Source organism: Pavona decussata, unplaced genomic scaffold (assembly GCF_977016875.1).
Source record: "Pavona decussata unplaced genomic scaffold, jaPavDecu1.1 SCAFFOLD_468, whole genome shotgun sequence".
NCBI classification, from domain to species: Eukaryota; Metazoa; Cnidaria; class Anthozoa; order Scleractinia; family Agariciidae; genus Pavona; species Pavona decussata.
The window spans coordinates 1,254,111-1,276,638 of record NW_028145806.1 but is presented as its reverse complement, the minus strand read 5'-3'; the positions used below and the strand labels follow the sequence as shown (position 1 = coordinate 1,276,638).

The 22,528-nt window shown below is 38.6% G+C and overlaps 1 protein-coding gene and 1 non-coding gene across 2 annotated transcripts in view; one reads left to right on the top strand and one right to left on the bottom strand.

Moving 5' to 3' along the window:
• LOC146450367 (uncharacterized) overlaps window positions 1–19,541 on the bottom strand; it is a 38,263-nt gene extending 18,722 nt beyond the window's left edge. The window contains exons 1-7 of the mRNA XM_085100417.1: window positions 19,397–19,541; window positions 16,993–17,092; window positions 14,948–15,013; window positions 13,850–13,880; window positions 10,601–10,652; window positions 7,563–8,107; window positions 1,210–1,512 (exon numbers count right to left, since the gene is read on the bottom strand). Coding sequence (XP_084956543.1) covers window positions 1,210–1,512; window positions 7,563–8,107; window positions 10,601–10,652; window positions 13,850–13,880; window positions 14,948–14,986 — 970 coding nt within the window. The 5' untranslated portion in view covers window positions 14,987–15,013; window positions 16,993–17,092; window positions 19,397–19,541. The remainder of the gene's footprint in view (window positions 1–1,209; window positions 1,513–7,562; window positions 8,108–10,600; window positions 10,653–13,849; window positions 13,881–14,947; window positions 15,014–16,992; window positions 17,093–19,396) is intronic.
• On the top strand, window positions 17,483–17,555 carry Trnaa-agc (transfer RNA alanine (anticodon AGC)). Its single transcript has one exon. It is a non-coding gene; the product is annotated as a tRNA-Ala (tRNA).
• Window positions 19,542–22,528: the final 2,987 nt, after the last annotated feature.

Sequence of the window (22,528 nt, the reverse complement as noted above, 5' to 3'; positions counted from 1 at the left end):
GCCGAACAATTATCTGTTTCCGTTTTACTGTGTTGCGTAATAAGAGGGACTTTTAGAAACCACGACGGCAACGCCAACGAAAAAGTGACTTGAAAATATAACTTCACGTTACTTCTACTACCTCGTCAGTGATTATTCCATTTCGTTCAACGTGGCGCAACTATCTATTAACGCTGAACGGGTGGGAACGACATCCATCTAAGGCGGGCAAATAAGAATTCACCGTCCTGTGCTTAGGTTTCTACAAAACCTTGAATTTTGCCATTTCAAAATCCATAACGTACGTGCAACCGGCCTTTGTTCCCTCATTAAATCCTATCGTTTTGTGACGTTCTCGTTGCCGTTGCCGTAGTAGCTTCTTAACTTCCCTATTAACTTGGGTTGTCCCTGAGAGCGGGCAATTTGGCTAATGTACATTTACAGTGATTTCTCAAATGTCCAGCAATAAGCTGGCAATTAATACATGTAAAATTTACTAAATAGTAGCTGTTTGCAGCTTGTCGGAAATTAGGTCGTTAAGAATCATTGATTACCTTTTATACCTCTAGCCTAAAGCTGGTCTTGCTGTGCAGCAAGAACTGGTTCAACAGCATTGAAGCGATTCAGTGAACAAAGGGAAAAGACAACAAAACCATTCCTAATAAAACTGCAAAAAAGTCTTAAACATCAGGTACATGCCGCCAGCTCTGAGCGTGTAACTTATGCTTTTTTCATGCACACCTGAGCCGCCTTTTAAAATACAAAGTTGTGGGGATTACAGGGCCTGTCGGTTTTTGTTGTTGTTGTTTTTTTGAATGGCAACTTAATCCTTTGTAAGCTAACAGAATTCTAAGCGAAATGACATATTCAGTGACATTATCGCGACCAAAAGTTCATTTCGTGGACTTCGTTGCAGGCATCCCTACCGGCTGTGTTGCTTTCAAGCTGCCCAATGACAGCTACAATCTCAGACAAAGCTTTGGGACGGTTGCACGTTTCACTCCTTTTCCTTTAAAATACTGATAAGCATTCATTTATTTTGTCAACTACCTTATTTTTTCAACATTGTTGTCGTATGATGTGGTAGAAAAAGGGAGCCGACTTGAAAACATTTATGCAACTGTCCGGCCGATTTATGACCGAGATTGTGGAACATCAACAGTAAGACCTTTTTGAACTAAAATTGTTTTAAGATACCCTCAAAATTTAGCCTCATGAAGGTGCGATTACCTCCTTTGGTTTTGAACTGCCATTTCCCGCTTTCACGAAAACCACTTTCTCTTTGAGAAGGTAGTGACGTCACTACGATTTTATATTCTCTCCCACACATAAGATGAAGGGTGTAGCTAGTTGTATTTCTGTTGACAGTAACTGTGTTCCAGCCCGAGGCTTTTTTTCCAGCCTGTAAAGCCACTTCTTTGTAGTCGATTCTGTACTGAACAACTGGACACGCCCCGTCCAAGGTAGGTTCCCATTTGATGACAACGTTTCCTCCTGTAACTTCTTTAGTCATGTCTATGATAACAGGTACACCTGCACAAGAACGTAAAAAAGAGAAACATCAAGTTTTTTCAATAGTTTTGAAGACAACTTTACAGAATCAAAGGATCCTGTGAGCCACCTTGTGAATGCAGAAGTGAATAGTGGAGGACATGCGTTGTGTTTGATTGGCTCAGGAAAAGAAGTATAAATCGTATTTAACAAGAAAGTCATAAAGACTAAATAAGTGGCCTCATTTATTCTGCTTTTATGCTTCATTCTACGCCGCTTATATTTTTTGGCCGTTCCCCTCAGCGAGATTGAGCTTCTTGAATAGTTTGGAGCCACGGCCTAAAATTTTAAAAGATTTCGTAAGTTTCGTATTTTTGAAATTAGTGTCAACTTTTTTTTTTGAACCTTTGGAACGGTAGGCTCTCAAAGACGAAAAAGAAAAAGAAAGAAAAACTTTGATCGGTTCCAAGGTATGCTTGAACCCAAGGCCATCCGGCTCAAAGGACTTGCATCATACCACTGCACCAGATTAATTTCGGTATTTAACAATACTTCCGGTGTCTAACTATCTGGCATCCATGGTGCAACGATTTAACAGCCAATTGACTTCGGACCGCTAAAGGAGAGTATGCGAATGAGCACGGAACACCCTCAGACGTTTCTCCACCGTATTTTCTGCTTCCATTTTGCGCGAGATACCAGTTTATTTGGACAACAATCTCGATCTGCTGGAGCCTTTCAACACGGCACTTTTCTCTCCAAAATTAAAAAGAAGGTACGAAGACCATATACATCAGTCGGGTGTGTTCTTTAGGCTATTTCTTTTAATTTTGAACTCCAAAAACCGTGTATTGTAATTCAATGAGGAGAGAAACTTACGCGAGCCGCAACACTACGACATATTTGGTAAAAGTTTACAGCCTTACGAGTGACCGATGGAACGACCGAGCGAGTGACATTTCCCGACAGTGCGATACCTGGTAGCGTATGCGCACATTTACGAGTTAAAAAGTGGTCGACTGTCAGAACACACTTCTTGGAAAATTGTAAATGCTTATTTTGTAACGAGTTACAATCTGGTTTAAAAACCGATTTATGAATTTCAATTATCTGTTACCTATTTTCCGTAGCCATTATAGAACATGCATCTGTCAAATTTAAAAAGGTTTTCCCCGATGTACTTATTTTAACTTGTGAAGTTTTTAATGCTTTCTTATTATAATGTTATACTGAAGATTTTACCTTGTGTAAATAACTAAATTATGAGTATGAGAATAAATGCATCCAAATAGAGTGCCAAAAATGAAACTGTTCCGAAAAGTATTAAATTTGTAGTGAATTTGCAGGTCTCATTTGCTTTTTAAGAGATCGAAATTTGTAGCGTTATAACTTCAAGAAAAAACCAATCGAGAAACTTTTTCTTTGTTGACAATAATAACAACAATTTTTTGTCCTTTTACCCAAAAGCTACCGTTGTCTTATCGCGGTCCGGCTTGGAAATAAAACGACTACTATACAGGCTGGTATTGTGGGCAAATTTGACCTCTGTACGCCTTGTGCAAGTTTTAATTATTTATTTCACTTTTATTATTTTTTTTTGCGAATAATTGGACCGAAAACCGTCGCTACTCAGACTGCTGTTTGAATTTCTACTGATTACCCGCTGATATTTGTAGACCTCTCGGTAAATAAACTTCCATTTACACAAGTTCTATATACCCCATTTGGCTTTGAAGATCTTTAACAATCAATGAACATTTACAAGTCACGTGACTAAAATGCTCGTCACTTTGAAGCAAAAATCAGTTAAGGTCTTCAAGTTTTATATAACCGCCAAGTTTGACATTTTTTTGTTTAATGTACGAAATGTTATGATTGTTTTCTGTTTTTTTTTTATACAAATTAGGCTTTTGGCCGTACCTTAATATGCCTGGGACTATATGTTCAACTCGCTTCCCAACTTGAAACAACTCCCACATTCAAAGAATTGAAACGGTAAAACATGACTGTAGTTGTGGTGTTTTGACAACAACAGCGACGTTGTTTCATTTGGCAATTCACAACGGCGATTTTTTCACTTAACGAAACGTTAAAGCTTTGTACCATAAGTTCGCGGGCAATTTTCATGTTATCAATTTAACTCAATCTTTATTTACACACGGTTAAAAAATTATCAGGTCGATATAATCAATACTATCAAACTGCATAAATATGTAAAATTCCTAATTCTAAGCAATAATACTAAAACCTAAAAAAAACTTGGTCTGCTTTCCATGAATGTTGTGTCTCAACTAACATAAAATGAAAATCAATTTGCTTAAATTGTTTAAGGTGGCTTAGTACAGTTTTTGTAAAAGTTTAAAGGCAAAATTTCCGTTAACTGCGTGGTACTTGTACTCAGTGAAAGGTAAAATATAGCTCTCGAATACGAGTGTTGAGTGCCATTATGTTGAAAAAATTCTAGACGTTTCGGGCTTAGCCCTTTATCAGTGGAAAAGTCAAAGATTTACGTTAAAAAGTTGGCTTGCGTCATGAAGCCAGATTTAAAGTTGTAAGGTGCGCACGCGATGTGCGCGCGACGACATAAAGATATCTGAAATCGGAGTTCAGTCCGTGCGGCTGACTGGTGCCTAGTTTGAAGATAAGGCGCATCTCCTGACGCTTTCGTTGCTTGTTTCCATTGCTGAGCATGATTCCATGGACTTCTGCGTCTTGGATGGTGTGGCCATTTGTATTAAAATGCTCTGCGACGGGAAGGCCCGGCAGGTTCTTCTCAATGCTGCGTAGGTGTTCACCAAAGCGTTGCCCTAGCGTGCGGCCAGTTCCGCTGATATAGATAGCAGGGAAACGGCGGCAAGAGCTGCCATACACAAAGCCGGTTGTTCGACAGTTGAACGCATCTTTGGTGACAATGGAGCATTTGGGACCCTGCAGCGTGTTTTCAGGAGAAATGTGGTCACAGGTACTTCAGCGGGCGTGAGTGCATGGAGAAGTTCCCACATGAGGATCAGGTTGGCTGTTATCGCTCGTATGCACTAAAATGCCGCGAATGTTACGATCACGGCGATAGGCACCCAGCGGCGGCTGAGGAAATATTTCACTTGTTTCAGAGTCGCCAGATAAAATGTTGAAATTGCGCAGCAGGATTCTCTTGATTCCTTCGTTTTAAAGGGTGGTAGGTAAGAGCCAAGGGAATTCTGCTTGGCTCTTTACTTGCGGAGTCACGATGGTGGATGACCTCAGTGCGGTCGACCTGCTGGATCGTGTCAAGATCACGCTGTAGAGAGGCGGCCCAGTACCCTCTTTTAACGAAAAAAGTGATCATCTCCTTGCCCCTCTCTGGAAAATCAGAGTCTAGAATGGCGCCACAAGTCATTCTCATTTCTAGCCGCAAAACTTTTGAATTACCTGCGTATGTTAGAAATGCCAAGGATATTTCAACTTTTAAATGTCTTTTGAAGAAGAAGGTTTTTAGATAGATTTAATATTCAAGTAATTTATGTAATTTATTTAATTTTCCAAATATTTCTTTTCTTTTTGATGCTTTTCGTTTCACGCACGTGTTTTAACGAGTTTTTATCACTCCTAGATGTAGCGTGGGTAAATAAGTATTGTATTGTATTGTCGTCAGAGCACAGACGCCGAAGTCGAAAAGTTGACTGCGGGGGGAGACCTTCTTTGCAGTGCTGAGGATGTGAAGATTGATGGTGAAGGTAGCTGTGTGTGTCAGTGACTTGTAGTTTACGGAAGTGCTGATGCGATCATTGGTAATGCGTAAATTCATGTCCAGGAAAGAGAGTTCAGTATCAGAAATTGTGTGCGTAAATTGAAGAGCAGGATGAAAATTTGATACAAAGCTGTGATGTTAAATTCTCAAGTTCCAAGCGGCTACAGCATGCAACCCCGAGGACGTCATTGAGATACCTCTTGTGGAGTTGAGGTACAAAACCAGTATACTGGCTCGCGATTTGTTCCTCAATATATCCCACGAAGAGGCACGCATAGTAAGGGCCCATATTGCTGCCCATGGCGACTCCTCCTATTTGCTTGTAAAAATTGCCATTGAAAGTGTAGGCATTGAGGGTCAGCACAAGTTCAGCAAGACGGGTTTGTGTAGAAGTAGGTGGCTCAAGAACGAAACGCTTGTCAAGGAAGTAGGCTAAAGCTTTAAGGTCGCTGTTGTTCGGGATTACAGTATACAGAGATTTGATGTCCATGCTGTAACGGAGGCGTTCGCCGGTCATGGTGTCATCAAAGCGGAAATCATTAAAGATTGTTGGTATCCTCTATGTAGGTGTTGAGGTTGCGGACGAGGGGGCACACGATCCGATCCAAGTAAGCCGCAATGTTCTCAGTTGGACAGCTGCACGCAGAAACAATTGGTCTCCCAGGGTTGCTTGTTTTATGAATTTTTGGAAGCAGATAGAATTTTGAGGTTTTTGGTGTAGGCACAATTTTTGTACTATGTGGCGGCTCTTGGAAAAATTACCTGATATTCCAAGTAGGTTTCAGAGCTGTGCTTACGGTAGCTAGATTGTGTTTGGGCTTGATAACTGAAAAAAACGTGATGCCTAATGGTTGCCGTTCCTTAATAGCCTTAAAGCCTTTGCAGAGTTGTGATTTTGCGCCAAATATTTGAACACGAAGGCAGCATGCACTCACCAGTTGGAGCGCGCGCGCTCGCGCGCACTGGAACCCGGGTTTCCCGGAACAAGCATGCGCAATGCTCTTCTCACCGGGGGTCACAATAAATATTTTTTCTCGCTTAATTTCTCCAAATCTAACCGTACAACTTATGTTCAAAATTTTGATGTTTACAGAAAACACTAAGACGGAAACGTGAACATTTTTTTAAAGAAAATCCGATTTTCAGTCAGAAATTTTTTTGGAATTTTCAAATAAGGCAAAATCTCCCAATTTTGTCATTTTCCGAATTTCTCTCTGTCAGAATTTCGTGTCTTTCCCTGTAAATACTTATTTTTGCCCACTTCCCAAATTCTGAAAGTTTGAAGTGGGGTCGTACCGCTAGATTTAGAGCCAGAAAACTCTAAAAGGTGTAGTTTTCAGGCCCCACTAAGACTCATTATTTTGTATTTAACACTTTTTGAGCATTCCAAATTTAATTTCTGACTCAAAATTATCTCTATTGTATTAAGTGTTTTTCTTGAGTTTTATTTAAGGCCTTCTTTCAGTCCAGAAAACTGTAGTAAGCCACCTTAAGTGATTTAGCCTGCCCAAGATTACAGGGTAAGCTATATATCACTGTAGTGTGTACTATAAACTAGTTATTGCTATGGCTAACTGCCAACATATGAACATATAAAGAGGAGAAACCACGCAAACTAAGCGCAACAAATTCACTTTCTAGTTACATTAAATTGAACTATATGGACAACAATCTCAACTGACATAACATGAAAAATATTTATTTCAAGTTTTGGCTGAAAAACTCAGGAGCCTTCAAAAAGCGTCAGTATTCAAAGATGTTTCAGTTTGAACAAAACACTTTTTGTCATGTTCTTTGTTTGAACCTTGTACTTGATCCTGGTGTTCTTTTAAAGCACGAGATTCAAGACCGTGGCTGGCTTAGCCTGTGTGCAACTGAGATCCGTTCGCGAGGTAAATGTGTTTGTTTAAGTGGGATTTCTTTATATGCGTTTCAGTAAAAATTTCACGAAAACTGTCAAGAGTATGGGGATCCGTCCATTGAAATAGTTTTTCACAAGTGCTCCAGCATTTTCGACGAAGTCTGTCACGCCAGTGATAATTGCGATGTCGCTGTGCCGTAATCTCTTCGCCATGAACTCTTGAATGTCTACTTTTCAAACTGTCGAGTACTCCTTAGAAGTTATTATTTCGTTTTACCGTTTCCAAAAGGTTTGTTTTCTTTCTGAAAACCGCATATCGCAGTCTTGAAAATTTACTCGTAAACAAACATGGCCGCCTTTTTGAATAAATGAAATCGCACAATTCTCTCGAGACTTCCCACGGGATACGCGAAACTTAAAAAAAATTGTGACTACGATGAAAAGAAACTCGACCGAATTTATAACGCAGTCGGCCCAGGCCATCCCGCGCAATTACACACTAACCTCTTAGTCTACTGATTTCATCCTGGGATAATGCCGTGCCAAACACATAGAGATCCATCACTGATCCGTAGAACTGGTGATCAGGGTGGCCGTCATTTCCAATCTGGTATGGCTTTCCTGTGGGTAGGTAGAAAGATGTCTCCCTGGGAGAAATTGTTTGTTTACCCAAAGTTTTGCCATCAATGAAGATTAACACAGACCCTTTGTCCTGATCCCACGTAATTACCACGTGTGTCCAAGTGTTCAGGGAAACCTTTTCACTAGAGAACACGCTGAACCATTCATTTGCACTGTTCAGTGAATGGCGACCCATAACGATGAACTGGTTTTCGAAACTAAGATGAAACTGCCATGGGCTACGCCAGTCATTATAAATCGTATTTACCCCACTCGTGCTAAAATTCGTCGGTTTTACCCAGCAGGAAATGGAAAAACTTCTGTTGAGGTAAATTATTGGAGCAGTGGCGAATGAATTTGATTGGCTGAAGATTGGGGCCGTGCTGCCTGGACACCGGCCTTCAATAAAGGATGGCGATCCACTGAAACTGCAAGAGGAAAACAGTTACCTATTATTCAGCTCCTAAAATTTGTGACCGTGAAACTGTTGAATTTAATGATACGCTAGGTTTTGAATTACCAGCTTGTTATATCTAAAGTCCGCTACTTATAGAAACAAAACAAAACAAAACAACAACAACAAATAAACAATCGTTCCGTAGAGAAAGGATAAGAGCTTGGTTGGCAGAAATGTCTCGAGTCGTTGAAAAACAAGCAAACATTCCATATATAATCACTGTTAGTTATCACCATATATATTTTTTTCTTCACAGAGACCCCTTGCGAGGATTTGCTCCTCTTTTAGTAACTGGGAAATTACACAAGCGTTTTATCCAGTTGGGTTGTATTTATATATTTCTTTCTAAGAATTGCATATTGACGCTACTAATGTGCTATTCAAACACAATAATACTAACAATAATAAAGATGCATGAATCAGCCAAACTGTTTTAGTGTCCAACTCAACACCCACATAGCCAGAAAATCACATCAAACTTTACAACTTCCTCAAGTTTGGTGTTAATCAGGCTAATATTAGGCGAGATACAGCCATTCAAAGACTTAAAAAATTTACTTAGAAATGTATGGAACGCCGGACAAATCGTCCGTCACGTCCGGCGTTCCATACATTTCTTAGTAAAATTTGGAGTTTTTGAATGGCTGTATCTTTCCTAATATTAGCTTGATTAACACCAAACTTGAGAATGCTGTAAAGTTCGGTATGCTCTTTCTGGCTATGTGGGTGTTGAGTCCCATAACCCATAATACACAGACTTGTACCCAGACCCCCACGGCATGAAATCAGGCAATGGATGTGGTTTATGTTTGCGGTGATGGGAACGTTGCTACTTGCCGTCAGCTTATTTTCTCTGCACTCATAATTCTCAATTTGTATCTCGTTGATTTTTTTGTCCAGTATCCTAAAAGGCCGTCAAGTTCTTACTCACTGCCTGCCAAGCCGTCAACGTCATCATTATCTTTTCCAGGAAGATGTCGAGAAGCGTAGGGGAGAGAAGGCATCCTTGGCGAACTCCAAGCGATATGTGAAACCATTCTGTCATAGTACCCGTAAAAGGACTGTCCTGAGCTATTTACATGAACTCAAAACTGGCTTTCCCAAGAAGGTGATAGCATGATCCGCCTGGCAAGGCCAACCTCTTATTAAGGTAAGGTGACCCTTCTACCTGGGACAAATTTTTCACTTTAACTTGCCTACTCAAGCCATCTCGTGACGCTTATCACGTTAAAGCCATTTTAACTTAAAATGCGACCATTTTAGAAAAAATTGACATGAAAGATAAAATTTAATAAACAGTTATCGCAGTGAATGAAAACAAATGAAATCCAGTTGGCCCACATAACCGGACCAACTTCTCTCCATATATAAAACAGTACAATGCCAATTTAAATCTAATGTATAGAACAAACATCATTTTAATGTTTGGCGCACAATTATTTTTGTAACCCAAAGATGAAAGAAATTATTACTGTTCACTTCATAATAAGACTGGAGACACTTGTTTTCTAATACTCTGCTTGAAAGGAGCTTGTTTTAGGTAAATCTCTCGTGTTATTTCTTAGTTTTGAGCATAAAAATTGCCCTAGGTATCTAGAGGAGCTTAGTGTTAGTAAGTGAAGAATATAGTCAGTGATCTCACTGACTGCTACAATTGTTTAATGTGGATGCTCGTGACTATTAGTGAATTATCGCGCTGTTTCTCATAATTTAACTGAAGGCCAGGAATTGAATTGCGCATCGTTACTGCGCATAAATTCTTGCGTCATAAGCGCACGCGTAAGTTGAAAACTTGAGGTGTTTCCTTGATGCTTATCAGCCCAGCCAATTAATAACTGGTTATTTTCTCCTCAAGAAACAATGTGGCTTATCTTTTTTTATCTCCTTAACTTGGTTTTTATCCCCTTTATGTTTGGAGATTTTAATTTTGGAGAATGAGGTGCCGTTGACCAAACTTGGCAGCGCTATGTCATACGTCTAACTTTGTTTATTTACGGGTTTAGGTGACCTGGTTGTAATACTGATTAGATGACACTCGGACAGGTGAGACTTGTTACGCCGTAATTTTGGCCTTCTTGTGACGTCGTCATAACGTTGCACAAAAATGAAAGAATTGAGGCAAAATAGAGTGGGATTGTATTCTGATTTGTTATTTTTTCAAACCGCCGAGTCATTATTCTGAGTTCAGTTTTTAGTGGGACTGTTGCTTTGATATCCCTATAGCTGTGAATATTACGGGCGCCAGAAGAAAACAGTTGTGGGAGGTTAGGTTGTGTCGGATGGTTAAGGAAAAAGAAAGGAAACTGTCTGCAGCTACAGTTGTTGTCCGTGCCAGGGTTTCTCGTTCGAAACACAGTTTGATTACACTTCCAACTGAATCGATTAGTTTTAAATATGTATATAGTTTTAAGCTTCGCAGGTTCCTCAGTGGCACCTTTAAAACTGTAGTCAGTTTTTGACCAACCTTATATCTCGATCTCGGCCATTCAGCAGCCAGTGGCCAAGGACAACCATATCTGAAAAACAAAACAAACAACAACATTTCTTGGAGTGATATGTTAAGTTAAAATTGACGCTAAACTTTGAGGCTTTGTGAAAAAGTTCTAACGTTGTCAAAGTTCTTTGTCCCTGTTAAAGCAACTTGCTGCATGGAATGTCTTGGTTTAAAAATCGCTGCCATTGCAAAGTAGTGGCACTGTTTGTAAGCATCCATATCAAAATAGGAACATAAAGCTTTTGTGCGCTAATTTAAACAAACTGCAAACAATTCAAAATTAAGCATCATTTGTGGTGCTCGCAAATTTGACAACTTCATACCTATATTGAAACAACGGCGCTGCTCCGCCATATATATGGCTATCAAGTGACGCTGCTTAGGCAATGCTCCCAAATATCTATTCAAATTTGTTGAACGCTTTGGTGTATAATAAGTAAGGAATGTTCAAAACATTGTTCATCCGCTTTTTTAGAAAAAACCTGGAGGAGTGCAGAGAACTATTTCATGCAGAACTGCTAAAATCTGGAACCTGTTAAATAATTCTCTTAAATTATGCTCTTGTTATGCGCCAGTCATTTCACTTAGAGAAGTTGTAATACTTTAGTCTGTGTAAGTAGTTTCTACTTTATCTGAACATATATTGTTGTCTGTTTATTGTAAGGGGAGTGGATAAACAAGTATGTATGCATTGTAACGCCGGGATACCTGGAGGCGGCATCCTTGCTAACACCTCCCTTCCCCACACTACAGGCGGCGTTTAGTTGGAAAATTAGGATCAATTCACGAGATTTCCCAAAGACAGGATGCTTGCTAGAAACTAGGAAATGAAATTCACTCCAGTCAATTCCCAGATAATTAACGGAGTTACATACGATCTAATGCCTATGAAATTAAATCCCGTTCTGGTAGCTTAAACTTCAGTCATCTTTTAAGGAACTGAAATCACCTTGGTGACTACGCTTAAAAAGACTTAGTTTGACATAGTGTCCCCCAGACTCCGCTGTAAAACATTTTTACTCTTACTTCTCCTTTGGAGTTTCTTAGCAAGTCTAATATGATTAGCCGCTGAAAGATTTATCGAAAAACCGAAAAAAAAAAAAAAATTCCACTTAATTCATGTGACTAAGTTTTTCCGAGCTTTGCTCGCATTCCGTTAAAATAGTTTGGAACGTTAAAGGTAGTCTTCTTTTAAAGGCGAACAAAGGAAACAAATTTCTTCAGAGCCCTAAGAGACGAAACAAAAATGTCTATACATCGATTTTTCTTTCTCTGGCCTTCCCGAACTCGAACCCACGAATGTTTTGACCGAGCGACACCTGGAGGTCTGGGGTGGGTGATGGACACACAAATGCAGAAAACAAAAAAGACAAACAAATAAGGGCTTAAACAAAAAAGCGGCGCGTCACGCCACTTACTAAGTTGCAAGATTAAATGATGAGTAAAAGGCGAAAAAGTGATTCTACCGATAATTTAGCTTCAGAAATCTAAATAAGCTACAAAATGGAGCATCGGCGAGGATCATAAATACTCCGGACTACAGTTTTTTATACTCTTTGATTTGGGGAGTTCATTATGTACCTTAATAATTCCCGAGGAGTGTTTTTTTTCCTTTAATTGCAAAAAGCAGTTCTTACATACCGTAAAAAAAGCCTTAACAGGCACTAACGGCATGGCAGCTTCTCGGTGTTTGAAACCTCTTATAAAATATTTGCACTCGTTGTTGATATTTTACTTCACTCATCCAATGGCCTTTTTTGAAAGCTGTTTGATTGCGCTCAATCTCCATTTGCACTCTTTTCAAAGCCTCAAAAAAACCTTGAAATTTTGGCCAAGGATCACTATGGTAGCGAGTCCCCTTTCTGGTACTAAAACATTGAGCCCAGTAGAAAAAATCTACGTTTAAATTTATGCACTGCAATGAAGCTACGAAGGCATTGTCGTTGAGGCACTTGGAAAAACAACTCTGAAAAATAACCGAGGCAAAATAAGAATTTTCAAAAAGCTAGCTCTCTTTCTTCCGTTCAATGATGAAGACTTCAAAGTTGATAAAAACTAAAATCTGTCATTTGTTTGTAAAAAAATTGGAAGCTTCCAATGCTCTGTTTTGATACAAGTATTTCCTCGAGCTTTTCCTCATAAAGAGGATGTTTTGGGCAGCTTATGACAAGCGCTAGTTGAATCCAAAACAAAACTGGGGAATAACCCACACATATTACAGTGATAAATATTACACACCTCCTCACCTCCTGATGAATAATTATTACGGTTACAATTAAGCGAAAACAATTATAAAAAGCTTTTGGGTGGTATTTTGTCCAAAATGAAACCGTGATTATCTTTGCGTGGCTAACCCAATTTTTATTTTGGATTCCAATAGCACTTGATAGGGTTTGCGTATTCATATACCGCACAAAAAATACTTAAGTATTTGTTAGCAGACACCGTCCTTAAGAAAATCAAGTTTCTTGTACCATCTTCTGACGACTAAAACGTATACACATTACTATACGGAGAGATCGTTTATTACAGGCTATTATTCAACAGGAGGTGAGAAGTGCTTCTACTAATAGCAAACTACCTGGCGAGCCGCCAAAGGACTAGCGAAATATATATTTTTTAAAAGTGTCTCAAAATACAACGTTTACCGAAAGGGCAATCAAATTCAAGGAATAAGCAAAACCTCAGCAGCACTTTGTTGAGGCAGAAATTGTAATCAAAGCTGACTATTGTGAACAATCCTGGGCTACCATGCAGTCACAAAGGGAATATTCTCCGGTTTTTGATTTATATCCAAAGGGGTACAATATCCTGGGTTCAAAATCTGTATGCAATAACTATTTCGGCAGAAATTGATATGTGAAAAGGAAGGTGATTAAGCCTCCAGGCGCCTATTCCTATTGTAAGACTGCAAGTTCTAAACATCCACTAGGTAACTACATGCGGGTTTTACTGTATTTTCATACACACGTTCGGTGTATTCACATTTTATAACCCACAACTAAACACAGAAAACACACGTGATCCCTGGGAAAGGTGTCCTCTCATAGGAAACATGAAACTTCCGAAAGATTTGTTTTTTTGTTATGGAGCTAGCAAAGGTTTCTTCTCGCATGTTCCTAGCATAATCTAAGAACACTGAAATTCTGGCTTAAGACATCCCTTACCCAAAATAACCCTGGCGCCTAAACACCTTGTAAAAGAAGAGCACTGACTTACCAGATGCCATGACCGTTGGACTTGTACAAGTCTGTTAATAGAAAATGGAAGACGAATCTAATCTTCAGAAATTTATTTAGCTTCGCCTAACTAAAATACAAACAGAATGGAAACAAACAATAGAAACAACAACAACAAAAAAAAAAAAAAAAAAAAAAAACCAAAGATCGATATAATAATTAGGCAGGGAGACCACTACAGCGTAGCCAATTACAGCGGATCCCTCGTTAATTATTTATATAAAAAAATGCTTAAAGAAACATCTTCTTATAGTAAAACAAGCAGAGCCGTAGGTTTGCGCGTTGGTTCATTAATACTGTGTAATTTTAACTATCAGAGTTCCATTGGTTTCATTGTACTTCATAAGAAACTTACCACCCGCCATCTTGAAAGCCGCCTAAGAAGAACATACAATCATTGCATGACGTGTAACCTGCAAGGCCGTTAATGAGGGGGAGGGGAGTGGGGTTGGGGGGTGGGGTAAGTGGGGGGAAGGGGGAACCGGCGGGAGAAGGAAAAGAAAAATTATTTTTTCCTTTCCCATCTCCTTTGCGCTTCCTGGTATTTCTAGGGAGCACGATACAGATTCAGTTTTGTTTTCGTAATAATTTGCAGTAGTAGTAATGAAGATGCGACTTCGTTAGATTGTCCTCCGTAAAATCCATTCTATGAATTTGCACGGCATACGCCAAAAATACGGTTTCCATCCATACGAACAGCTGTAAAGTTTGATTTAAAAAAAAAAATTGAACTACGGAAGAGGGCTACAAATGGTACATTTTATCAAAGCTTCACGGCGAACACTCTTTTCCTGATTTTGGAGGGGCGGACAATTCCGTCGTTTCTGCCCATTTCTAGCACCCAACACGCCCACCGCTAACTTGTAACACATTTCCTAGACTGTCTCTCCTAACTGCGTTCAGGAGATGGCAGGATAGAGTGAACGCATTCTAAGCAGACATTCCATCCAAACTGGATTCGTTAGAACCCTTGAAGAATCCTTCTCAAAAAGCGCAGTCAGCCTTTAATGTAAAGGAGCTGGATAGCCTAATGGACCGATTATCAAATGCCAGTAACTGTTAAACAGCAAAAACTCACCGCCAATATAGGCAGTACAAGGATCCATCTGGTATTCATCGCTTCCTTTCCTGCTTTCTCGTCAACCTTTCGTGTACAGACAAAACAACTGAATTAAAAAAAAAACAATTAAACGAACTGAAGTTTATATTTCCATATTTTTACGACAGTCAATTTTACCCAATAAAGCCTTCAGCTCTAGGATAAAGCAATCAACACGCCAGAAGCTTCTCTGCTGACAATCATGACAAAGGGTTTTCTTCGTGTTGCTTTCAGGCATAAACGCCAATAAATGATGATAAAGCGATTATGATAATGAGTAAGTGTAATTTGTTTTAATTGAATACAGTCGACCCTCACGTAAACGACCACCCATATGTGGCCGCTTATGGGAGGCGGTCGCTTACCAGAGTTCAGACCAAAGGGGGTCTGAATTTCGTGTAATATACATATGGTAATTGGGGAGACCTAACCCTCTTGCTAGTGCTTATTGAAACCCATAATAATAACTTTTCTTAGCTACAAGTACATTAAGTCCAAAATTGTTTTAGGCAAAAAATCTTAGGGTGTATGGTGATTATTGAGACAACTCTTGTGACTCTTTTGTTACTCCAGGTGATGCTGTCTAAATTTATTAGGAAACGGAACATAAGCAAAAAGTTAACAGTTCTTTTATAAAACCCTGTGATGTACGTGGTTACAAGCTGCATTAAAAACACCAGCAGGTCTGTAGGTTGCAAAACAATCCCACACTTGTGCATCGATAAGGTTGGAGTTAACAATAAACTGCTGTAGGACAGTTCAACGCACTTCAGTCTCCCAGAGGCCGCTCATATCAGTTTTGTTAAAGCTTAAAACGTGCACTGACATTAAGTATTAAATCATTACACACTGCAAGACAGCTCAACACTCTGATTTCTCCTTCGAGGGATCCAATCAGAGTAAAGTTTATTTCAATCAGTGCTCCGACTGTGAGATTGACGGTGTCCGCTCTTATGATGTGGCCAATATGTTACATGCGACACATTTTTCAATTTCCGCCCATGAGAGATACAGCAGACACATTTTTCAATTTCCGCCCGTGAGAGATACAGCAGATATTGTGTCAAGTGGTCGCCTACCAAAGTGGTCACGTACAAGAGGTGGTCGCTTACGAGAGGTGGTCGCCTACGAGAGGTTCCATCTATAGTGATTTGACTTGAAAACTTTTGGTATTTTGGAAAAGTGGTCACTTAGTGGTCGCAGTGGTCGCAAGGGAGGTTCGACTGTACTACAACGGTAACCACACTTGATGAGTGGGTAGTTGTTGCAATGAAAAATGGTGATGCTTTTAACAATTGGTTTATGCGTCAGCGTACATTCATCGAGAATGATATGAAGCACGCGGGAAGTTTAGAGAGCACGAAAGTTGCGTAAGAATCGCTCGAGGCGTAGCCGAGAGCAACTCTAGCTTCTTGAGTACAGCTGACTCATGAACCAATTTTTTTTTATAACATTTTCAACAAGGTAGTGTCACCCGTTGATCCTAAGTTGACCAGAGGTTTTCCAAGCATTCACCCAATGTACAAAATGGTAATAAACAACCCCATGTTCAGTAAAAATACACAACCTTCAGGGTAAAAAAGCAACATCCCTTTGGTCTAAAACAGTTAAAGTTTCTAATTATCGAATAAAAACTGGTTTCCATTTAAAAGTTTTCCAAAAAACAAACTTGAAAATTTTTGATCCTTGCCTTACATGGGAGAATTCTTTCCGCTCGCGAGGACATGTGTTTGTTTAGGCACGATTCAGTACACAGTTGTCACGTTTCTTAAATGGAAATAGAAAGAAAATAGACAACTGAAGATTTCCTAAATGAAAAATTCACTCAGCTATTAAAAGTCTTTGTTCTAAGACGGAAAGGCGTACAATTTTTAATCCGAGACGAAAGACGCACAAGCTATTTGAAGGAACTGCAAGTCCATTTTCAGTCGACGTGAATTTATCGAATCGCAAAAGAACTGTTAGGAATACGAAGAATCAGCCAATTACGAAAGTATTTAAGTAAAAATTATTTACAATCAAACCTGTAATTTCTTGTGAATTGGATTCCCACAAGTACTCCTTTAACGTTACCAAGACAGTCCGTGGTTTAATAATGATCTGAGATGTCCTCTTGCTCGTCGGCTGGATGAAACGACAGTAAAATTGTCAAATAGAAGAAAGATCCTCGCAGTTACTACGCAACTTAAGCAGTTGCGAAAAGAAAGCCTGTAAAAAAAATCCAGACTTGAACGGGATTCGAACCCATGCGACGCCTGTGCAGTGCTCTACCAACTGAGCTATCAAGCCAACTGGGAGCTGGTCATATTGTGAGTTCCTAATATACCCGTGAAGGATGAATAAATAAATGTAAATATATATATATCCGCAGTTCAAATATATGTTTCATATATTTACATTTATTTATTCATCCTTCACGGGTATATTAGGAACTCACAATATGACCAGCTCCCAGTTGGCTTGATAGCTCAGTTGGTAGAGCACGGCACCGGCATTGCAGACCAGCTCCCAGCTGGCTTGATAGCTCAGTTGGTAGAGCACTGCACCAGCATCGCAGAGGTCATGGGTTCGAATCCCGTTCAAGCCTGAATTTTTTTCAGGCTTTCTTTCCTCAACTGCGTAAGTTGCGTAGTAATTGCGAAGATCTTTCTTCTATTTGATCTTTCATCCGCAGTTCAAATATATGTTTCACATATTTACATTTATTTAATAGAATTGTCCTTGAAACAAAATTTCTTCGCCGTTTATTATCGGAATTCCGCTGTTGAAACTATCGAGTATTCCTTAGCAGTTTTTCTTTCAGTTTATCGTTTCGAAAAGGTGTGTTTTCCCTCTGAGAAAGCGAAATCGACGTCTGAAAATTGAACGTTTTGCAAGACACGATGACACGGGCATTATGCTTGTTCTCTTTTTTCCTTTTCTTAATTTTTTTTTTCGGGAGTTAAACACTCCAATTCCAAAGAAAAAGTAGGCAAACCTTCTTCATCAGCTGGTTCGCTTGTTGCCATCTGTAGTTAAACTTTTTGCTGAAGTTTCCCCCTATGCCGAAGTCACCCACGGAGAAATTTTTTTTCTCGAGGCATGTTTGCTGACGTCATCAGCGTGCACAATGGGAATATGAAGCACGTTCTCGCATTTTGAGTTGATTACACGAATTTACTAGCTATGTTATGGACCTTTTTATTTCATGAGCAAAACTAAACACAACCTTTTCAACCAACAATGAGTTTTTGTAATAGAAACGAATATTGGAAATACCGTGCACATTCACAGTCTCGGTAACCATAGAAACACGCCAAAAAATAACCTTTTGAAAAGAAAAGCTAAAAGAAGACCGGTCAAATGCATGATTGTAACGAAAGCGGGTTTAAGAAGGGATCATGGAACTCCGTGAGAGCCGTTCGTTTGGCTTTAATTGACCACCTCAATTTTGTTTCGGCTGCAGGGGATTGAAGTTAGCCCTCCTCCTACAACTGAAAATGTAGCTGGTATATTTTTAAAAATACGCTTAGATATCTTAAAAAGTCAAAAAAGCAGCAAACTGACAATAAATGGTAGATAAAAAACATTTTCAGATTATATGACATGTTTCGGCATATTCAAATACCATCGTCAGTTGCAGAATATAGAAAGCTACGCTTACAGAGCGTGATAGGTGTCAATAATTGACCATTACAAACCAAGTGATTTTATTCTCAGGAGAAACAATCCTTTGTCTTTTTGGAAGTAAAGAATGCATGCCAGCGTTAATATGAACAGTTCTAAAAGACACTATTCCCTAGAGTACCGTCACATGATGAATTGGGCAACAACGAGGTGACTAAGATCTATCTGAACATTAAATACTCAGAGCGCAATTACAATATGCAAAGTACTAACTGACAATTATGTCAAATACGAGCATCTGTCCTCGAAAAAAAGCATCTTTGAAATTCAGTGGGTTGCAGCTGCACGCTCTTCGGAGCCTCTAAGACTCTGCCCACACAAATCGGAAGCTAAAATAATTCATTTACATCAAATGGGAAAAACCATCATTTGTCAGCGCAGCTTACGAAATCATTTGCATACGCCTGAACGTGACTTATAAACTGAGAAAAGCCGTTCTTTATTTACAATTTATGCTCGGATTTATATTTTTCTACTGTTTGGATCTCATGTAAAATAGAGTAGTTGGTTTTAAGTAAACTTTTTAGGAAGACATTTCTTGTATAAATAAATGCTATTATATGCAGAATTTTAATAATTAAAATTTTTCAAGAGCACCTAACTTCCAAGTTTTTTGTGATGAACAGTTGAAGTTAAACTAAAGACAACAACTTTTCTCACCTCCCCCGACTCATCCCATCTCCTCGCCTCCTTTTCTATGAAGATCAGCGAGTTTCATTGTTGAATCTTTCCATGTAAATTGAACAAACAATTAAATCTCACCTTTTATCTGTAGACGATCGTAGCAAGTCGTGTGAGTAATCTGTTCAGTGTCAGAGACACTTTGAAGATCTAATAACCTTGAATTTCCAAAGTGAATACTAGCGGTAGCAATAATGACCAATTTCAGCAGCGCTCTTATGATTTCTCTTTTGACGCCAGGGCAATATTAGCGAGCGTGATCAAGCGCTCAGCCTCTTAACAGCCTCACAACGGCCTTTGATTGGCTGTTGGAATCCCTGGAAGTAAATGCGTGTTCACAAAGTTCTTTTGACTTTACGACTAAACTTCCATAAGCGAAGAGGGGGCTTGTTGAATTGTTTTGGTTTTTTATACGCTTTATTTTAAGCTTTGTTTTGTTTATTTACCATATATATCTAATTTGTACAGAGTGCGTAGAGGCGAGGAAACTCTACCCATTTTATATATATAAAACTATTTTTTATATATAATTCTATCAAGAAATTTATGTTGGAATTATCTGCTTTTGATATTGAGCCACCCTAGATAGAAGATAAATAGATATAAGATGAACATTTTGCGACATATTAAGGATAGCGAAGGCTTTAATTATTTGAATTATATCTATAAGGGTTGCATTTGTCTATCGTTTCATTGCATTTTTGCCTTCTCTTTGTAAAGATCTTCAGGGGATATGTGAAGGCTGCAAAGCTAATACGCCTCATCAGCATAAGTGTTAAGAACGGACTTTAGCGAAACATATCATTGAGTGTTAGAAACAGACACTGCACCAAAAAACGGATTTACAAAAGTAGCAAAACGGAAGCAAATGTGAAAAAATACTATGTTTGATCAAATTTGGTCATATTTGCTCAAAACTAAACTTCATGTTTGAAAGAGATTGGCGTATAAGGCAAAGATGGTAAATACCGCATTTACACGATATTTACACACCGTTGCAATAGTGAGAAAGATGTACACATTTGAAACAACTTTACTTTTACAGTAAATGTGAAGATAATACACACTTTTGCTCCAAGAAAACATAGATTTACATGGGTAGCAAATATGCCGTGGAAAAGTGTGTTTGCTCGACTTTGGTCATATTTGCACACAAATCAAATATCGTGTTTGCAAGACATTTACAAGCAAAGCAAACGCGGTAAATACCGCATTTACGCAATATTCACACACAATGTTGCAAATGTGGAGGAGGAAGTACACATTTAAGACAACTTTTCCCTTTATGGTAAATGTGAGTAATACCACACATTTGCTCCGAGAAAAATGGATTTACGTGGTGAGCAAATGAGGTAAAACATCATGTTTGCTTGACTTTGGTCATATTTGCGCATAAATCAAATCTCATGTTTGCACGACATTCGCAAGCAAAGAAAAGTCGGTAAATATGACAAACACCACACATTTGCTCCAAGAAAAATGGATTTACGTGGAGCAAATGAGAAGAAATATCACGTTTGCTTAGCTTTGGTCATATTTGCGGATAAATCAAATCTCATGTTTGCACGACATTTGCAAGCAAAGAAAATCTGGTTAATATGAGTAAGATCACACATTTAATCCAAGGAAAATGGATTAACAGGATGGGTATGCTTGCTTCATTTTGGTCATATTTGCACATAAATCAAACTTCATGTTTGCACGACATTTACAAATTTTACTCAACATTGCACACTGTAGCGAATGTGAGAAACAAATGCAAATTTAAGACAGTTTTACTTCAGAAGTAAATGTGATTTGCACATCTGCACATTTGTTCAAGAAAAAATGGATTTATGTGCATACAAAATTTAAAATTTGTGTTTGTGCAAAGAAAGAAAATAACTTGTTTAATGACACCCATTAGAAAATGTGACAAACACATTTGAGACAACTTCACTTCTGAGCAAAGGGTACATGTAAAGTAAAGTTAAAGACGATTAAATCGTATATTCACCAAACTGTTTATTCTGTGATCACAAACAGTGTTAAAGTTAGTTACATGTATTTCTGTCAGTACTTGACAAACAATAACTGGGATAACTCTTTGCATTTCTAAAACAACTTATTGCACTGTACTTCACTCTTTGAACAGTAACCAATGCTTCCTTCCTTTCTTTTGGGAAAATAACAAAAAGTGTTCTCTTGTCAGATAATAACCAACATGAAAGTAAATGGAAAATGGGTCCGTGAAAAGATTTTAGAGTTAGTATTTGAACAGAAATTTCAAGTTTATGATTCTTTACCATCAATTGAATTTTTGTACAGCCAACGACACTGGTAACAAAATAGTCACCTCTTTTTTGGCCCTGACATGGCTAAAATTAATTTCTCTGTTTGTAACTTGTAAACTCTTCCCTGGAACATTATATTTTGCAGTTTGAAATTAAGGTATGATTCCAGACACATCATCATTTTACTACGCCACTCAGAAAAACCAAGAACACTTTCACTTGACTTTGACATGTTATTATGCTAAAACCAATACAGTAGAAGTACTCAAACTGTACGCATATAACTGTGTGAATACAAAACCTATGAATCTGCTATGATCACATTGATTTCACTTTGATTGGGACAAGCATGTTCAAGGGCTGAACAGCTTTACACTGCATGTGGCTGCATAACTTTAAAATCAGCTAACCATGCAGCACAAAGCTGATTTAATATTGAAGGTTCCTGGAAAAAAGCCCTTAGAAGTGACTTCTGATAAATTGTTACATTCTCCATCCAAATTGCGTTGAATTCATTTGTGAGAAAAAAGGAGAACTTTATCTCACATTAAAGTCACTTAGGGTCTTGTTCAAGGCACCCCTTTAATAATCGAGTTAGTGAGAATAATCTCAAAAAGCAGTGAATTACGGTTTTCCTATTTTAACCCCTTCAATCGTCTTCATTTGTTTTGCACACGGCAACTTCCAGTGCTATGTTTGAAGGTGATAATGGGTCGCCTCGGAAGGCTGTTTTTTATTTCAAAGAGATCTGATGCGAAACCATTATGCATTATACAGCTTGAGATATCTGAATAACAAACTTTAATCCAGTCGGTATGAAGGAATCTGCAAATCTGAGAGCTCGCGGTGAGAAACTTAGCGAACCAAAGGCTTTGTTGAAACCAAAGGTAGAAATTAAGCAGGAAATGTTATAGAGTTTGGTTTATTCAATTACATCTTA